We start from the raw sequence: 6,000 nt of genomic DNA on the forward strand, positions 1-6,000 counted from the left end.
GAATCAGGCTGCTGAGACTGAACTCCAGCTTTACCACTTTCTAGCTGTGTGAGTGCAAACGTGGAATGTGTGGGCCCCAGTCTCCTCATCAGTAAAATGGAGAAAAAGGATAGGGTTGTGATAAGGGTTCAGTGAGTTAATGTGTAAAAAGCACTCAGAACAGTGCCTAGCAAATGGCCTGGTTTTAATAGCTGGGGTTTCCTTTGTGTTTGGAAGAGCTGGTTTATTTGAGGGTGACAGGGTTCAAAGGACGGTCCTCATTCAGTATGGTACAGGGAAAGAGGACAGACTTCAGTGTCATAAAATGTCTGAGAAGACTAACTTTATGTATAGTATATTAAGTTTGCCAAAGGCTCTGCCTTCTTCACTGCTGTATCCTTAGTGCCTCAATGATGCCTGGCCCTTGGTAAATGTTTCTTGCATGGAAATATGGGAGCATAGGGGCTTTTCTATGCATCACATACTGTAATCTTCTTCGTCCATTATGACGTATGAAGGAATCTCACCCACTTTATGTGTGAGGAAACTGAGGTCTGAAAGGAGGTGTCATTTGCCTAAGGTCCCACAGTGTTAGTTGGGACCTATGTGCAAGATCCAGGGTTCAAACCCAATCCCCACTTGTCAGTTCCTGTGAACAAGCATTCTCTGCTGTGAACAATCCCTCAAGCTACTTTCTCAGGGGTCTGCCTCCCTCTCCCTAGCAAACCGAGCCCACTCCCAGGACTTTAAGCCCCCAGAGGATGTGTGTGTGTGTGTGTGTGTGTGTGTGTGTGTGTGTGTGTGTGAGTGTGTATATCTGTGTGTCCTCTGAGTGGGAACAGCTGAATCTCAGTGTCTGGGAGTCATTTACCCCATTGTCTGCCCTTTCCAAAAGGGCGAAGGTAGGTCAGAGGCCAATACGTCCTGGTGACCTGTCATCACTGTTTATTGTGTATTTATGTCCCACAGGCCATGCGGATGCAGACGGAGATGGAGCTGCGCATGTTCCGCCAGAACGAGTTCATGTACCACAAGATGCGTGAGGCCGCCCTGAACAACCAGCCCATGCAGGTCATGGCAGAGCCCAGCAATGAGCCAGCCCCGGCTCTGTTCCATAAGAAGCAATGAGGACCGGTCTGGTGGGGGAGGGGCACTGTGGCTGGGGACCCGGGGAGACGTTCTGGAGGTGGTAGGTTTCTGGGAAGACCCTTGATGAGGAAGTCGGGGTCATGTTCACGCTTGTTGCTGTGGGAGTATACTGCTCTATGTTCCTAAGTTCATTTTGGTCCATTTAAACTCAGTTCGATTCAGTTGAACTCTACCCCAGCCCAGCCTAGCCTAGCCCAATTTATCCTGTAAATATTTATTGGGTGGTAGACCCAAGGGATAAAGAGGCTTCAAATGTAGCTGGGCAGCCAAAATGTAAACAATTAAAGCACAGTATAATAATAAATGCAATCGTAAACTATATGGGGGGGGGTGCAGTGGAGGGCATGTGGCTGTTGTGCGTGTGTGTGTGTGTGTGTGTGCATGCGTGTGTGCGTGTGTGTGCGCACACGCATTTGGAGGAGTGTCATGGAGGAGATGATATTTGAGCTAAGAGGGTGGCAGGTGCAAAGAGTCTCAGGTGACTGCTGACACACCTGTGCAGGTATCTCAGGGACTGCTGGTCTTACTCATGGTCTGGAATACTCAGGTTTTGTCCGACTAGGATGGATGATGTCTAGTTTCCTCAGATTAGTGTGGGATTATAAAGAAGGGGTGATGTTTGGGCCATTTGAGTTCTACTCAGAGAACCAAAACCTCTTAGTAAATATGAGAATGAGATGAATGTGCAGAAATAGGTGGGGCTTTGCCCAAACCACTCAAGGCCTCAGTTTAAAGTCTGGATTCCAAGTATTATTCTGAAACTATTTCTAAAACACACAGAGGGAGTGTCTCCCCCCACCCATCCTCACTGTCAAGCCTTGATTCCCTGTGATGTGGGTGCTACTTGAACAATATCTGAGATTTTATTGGCCACTGGTCAACCAGGACTGAAGTCTTAGCAGGGTGAAGCTGAAGGAGAAACTTGGAAGTACACATACCTGATGGTCATGGGTTCAGCAGAATTGGTTTGGGGAGGTTTTATTTGGTTACATGTGCCTGGATAGTCTTTACTGGCTTAGGCGTCATCATAGGTCCCGAGCAAATTTCTATTCCTGGTAAGGAATAATTATGATTTCTCTGCTTAATTTCTCTCACTGCCCATCCCCTGAGGCCTCTGCAAGTCTCACCAGGGGGAAAGTCTAATCCGGACTCTGCATGCCTAGGTTAGGATCTCCCTGGGGACGTGACTGACTTGTCATCATTTCCTGGTGGGAGGTTGCTATGGTTTCCACCCAAGAGTTAGGGTCTTGGGATCAGCCAAATCTAGTTGTCCCATTACCTTCTGGGGTCCTAAACTTCTCACCAAGGTTTTGGGGGAATCCTGGAGCAAAGCTATCCATTTGGGGAGTGTCACCAACTCTTCTATACCACCTGGGGCCACCCTTGACCCCAGAGCTCTAACCATCTGGAAGCGGTGCCACCAGGCCCCATATTTGTCATCTCTGCCTAAAGTGTTGGTTCCTCCATTCCTACTTTTTCATCCTCAAAACCACCCACTGCCTCCCTCTTAGCCTTTCCAGTGGCTCTGCAAATATGCCAAAAAACTGTCCAAAAGCTCTGTGAATGTGCTACGTCTTTGCACAATATTCATGTCTGGCATTTGGCTCTTCTTCAAGGATACCCCCTTCTCTAGAAGCTTTCACAGGAAGATTGGCCATTCTTCCAAGCCTTCATACCAACAGACCTACAGATGGCACCAGCATTCTTCCAGGGGCCCAACTGCACATTGAAATAATCGCTTTTCTGCCTCCTATAAAACCTGCCCCCCACCCACTACCCTTCTCTGTCACTGTCGTCTGCCATTCTGCCGGTCATGCTCCCATGTTCATGGTCTTATTTTCCACCCCCTCTGCCTCAAATTTGGTGTCTTCAATGTCCTCTCACAAAAATCATCTAATCCTCTTGCTTCACAGATTCTTTATTTACTCAATTACAGATATCTTTCCAGTTTTTCCATTAGCACCCTCTCCTGACCATAGTTTCTCCATTTTTATTTTATTTTATTTTTAAGTAAACTCTATATGCAGTGTGGGGCTTGAACTCACAACTCTGAGCTCAAGAGTCACATCCTCTACTGACTGAGCCAGCCAGGCGCCTCAATTTCTCCATTTTTGATGTTTAATTTTCTGGTCATTGCTTCCTACCTTTTCGCCTCTCTTTTTTCTCCACCCCAGATTACTATATGACATGTATACTGGAGTGTTTCACCCTGCTACTTTCTTTGCTTCCTTCCAAATAAGCTTCTGCCCGTTGTCCCTTTCTGCCTGGCAGAGTCTCAACCCTGGATTAATTTGGCTGTCTTGTTTTCTGTCTGCTGCTCCTGGAGATGCTAAGAACAGTCAGGGAGAACAGTGGCTCTCTGAAAACATGCACTTCTACAGACTCCTTGCCAACCTCAGCTGGCCTTTGGGCGCAGCCCAGAAGTCTTTCATGTGCTCTTCATTGGCTGTCTCTCCCTTTTGCCCAGTAGCTATTTGAGGCCTTCGCTCCTGTCCTCGAGTCCTCTGCTTTCAGCAGAACCTCATCTCCTGCTTCATGGAGAAACAGAGGCCAGAAGATGGGACTCCCTCAATCCTCTTCCCACATTCATGCACGTCTTGTCTGTGCTTGACCTTCTTTTCCTCCTTCCCACATTCGTGGAACGGGAGCCCCTCTCCTCCCACAAAGCTAACTCTCCACCTGTGCTGTGGACTTCTTCTCCTCTGATGTCCTCAGGGCCTTGCTTCACCTTTCATTCCCTCACCACCATGGGTCCTTGACATTCCTCTGTCCACTGCCTTCTTCAATGCCGTCAACAAACGTGCTGAGGGCTCTTTGATCATAATCTTCACAGCCGAGTATTTTTTTTAATGTTTATTTATTTTGAGAGAGAGCGCGCAAGCAAGGGAGGGGCAGAGACAGAGGGAGAGAGAGAGAATCCCAAGCAGGTTCCATGCTCAGTGCAGACAGAGCCCAACATGGGGCTCAATCTCACGATCATATCATGACCTGAGCAGAAATCAAGAGTCAGACACTTAACTCAGGAGCCCACTGAGTACTTTTTTTTAAAGGATTTATCTCTCAGGGCACATGTGTGTCTCAGTCAGTTAAGTGTCCTACCCTTGATTTTGACTCAGGTCATGATCTCATGGTTTGTGAGATCGAGCCCCGCATCAGGCTCTATGCTGACAGCGTGGAGCCTGCTTGGGATTCTCTCTCTTCCTCTCTCTCTGCCCCTGCTCCCACTTGCATGCTCTCTCTCTCTCAAAATAAATAAGTAACCATTAAAAAAAATAAAAGACTTGTCTCTCATAGTTCTTCTCTGCCTTTCTTGACTTCTCATTTGTTCCTGAACCCACTGCAGGCTGGCTTCCTGAACTCCACTGAAATGGCTCATACCAAGCTGGACTCTGGGGGGGCGGGTACCTTAGTCTGTATATTATTTGGTCTCTCTACACCAGTTGACATTCCCAGCCCTTGATATCTGGATACCACTTCTTGTGATGATCCTCTGGTGTGGTTTCTCTTCTTCCCTGACCCCATTGCTCTACCTGCCCCGGAAGCATTGACGTATTTCCTGGGATTGGGTTTGTTCCTTCTGGTCATTCTTGGTCCGTGCTCAACTTGCTTTGCGCACTCCCTGCATGAGCCCAGCCAGGCCTTTTGTTTAATCACCACCTTGAGGCTGAGAGTGTTAAATCTGTATTCCCAGACCTTGCTCTTGAGCTCCAGCCCCACATACCCCCTCGAATGTTGTCCAGGCACACCACCCTCGGCACATCCAAAACGAAACTCTTTCTCTTTCCTTTCTCCCCTCCCCCACATCTGCCCCTCAGACTGACTTCTGCTCTAGCTACTTGCTTCCACTGCATCCTAGACTCCAGTCAAACCCACTCACTCCTGGGTCCCTGAGTGACCCATGTTCTCCTGGGCCTCTCTTTGAATTTTGAAACATTCTATCTAAAATATCTGAAACCTGCCAACTCCTATTCATCTTTCAACATCCGGTTAGGAAATCACCCCTTCTGTGAAGCCTTCCCTGAGTGCCTTGGATTCTGCTGGCTGCCTATCTCAGTCTCTCACATCACCCTCGAATCCCCCACCATCGCACTGTCCTCATGACTAATAATTGCCTTTTTCCTTGTCTGCCTCCTCCATCAGATTGTGAGCTCCTGGAGGGCAGGAGCTGTGTCCCTTTCTTTGTCTTTCAATCCCCAGAACCTGGCACAGGCCCTGGGACTAGGTGCTCAGTTAATATGTGTTGAATGAATGAATAAGTGAATGACTTTGCTCATCTCAGAGCAGAAGAGACAAGTAACACTGCGTGTTTTTGAGTTTTTATGTTATAGCAGTCAACAAAGGCCATTAGCTCTGGAAAGCAGTGTGGAGGTTCCTCAGAAAATTAAAAATAGACCTACCCTATGACCCAGCAATAGCACTGCTAGGAATTTATCCAAGGGATACAGGAGTACTGATGCATAGGGGCACCTGTACCCCAATGTTTATAGCGGCACTCTCAACAATAGCCAAATTATGGAAAGAGCCTAAATGTCCATCAACTGATGAATGGATAAAGAAATTGTGGTTTATATACACAATGGAATACTACGTGGCAATGAGAAAAAATGAAATATGGCCTTTTGTAGCAACATGGATGGAACTGGAGAGTGTGATGCTAAGTGAAATAAGCCATACAGAGAAAGACAGATACCATATGGTTTCACTCTTATGTGGATCCTGAGAAACGTAACAGAAACCCATGGGGGAGGGGAAGGAAAAAAAAAAAAAAGAGGTTAGAGTGGGAGAGAGCCAAAGCATAAGAGACTGTTAAAAACTGAGAACAAATTGAGGGTTGATGGGGGGTGGGAGGGAGGGCAGGGTGGGTGATGGGTA

General features: G+C 47.4%; 1 protein-coding gene across 2 annotated transcripts in view; it reads left to right on the top strand.

The window, feature by feature from the left end:
- SMYD1 (SET and MYND domain containing 1) overlaps positions 1-5,382 on the top strand; it is a 43,932-nt gene extending 38,550 nt beyond the window's left edge. For both annotated transcript variants that reach the window (XM_049651849.1, XM_049651850.1), the window contains one exon: positions 949-5,382. In XM_049651849.1, the coding sequence (XP_049507806.1) occupies positions 949-1,107 (159 nt within the window). In that variant the 3' untranslated portion in view covers positions 1,108-5,382. The remainder of the gene's footprint in view (positions 1-948) is intronic.
- The last annotated feature ends 618 nt before the right edge of the window (positions 5,383-6,000 follow it).

Source organism: Panthera uncia, assembly GCF_023721935.1.
Source record: "Panthera uncia isolate 11264 chromosome A3 unlocalized genomic scaffold, Puncia_PCG_1.0 HiC_scaffold_12, whole genome shotgun sequence".
Lineage (NCBI taxonomy): Eukaryota > Metazoa > Chordata > Mammalia > Carnivora > Felidae > Panthera > Panthera uncia.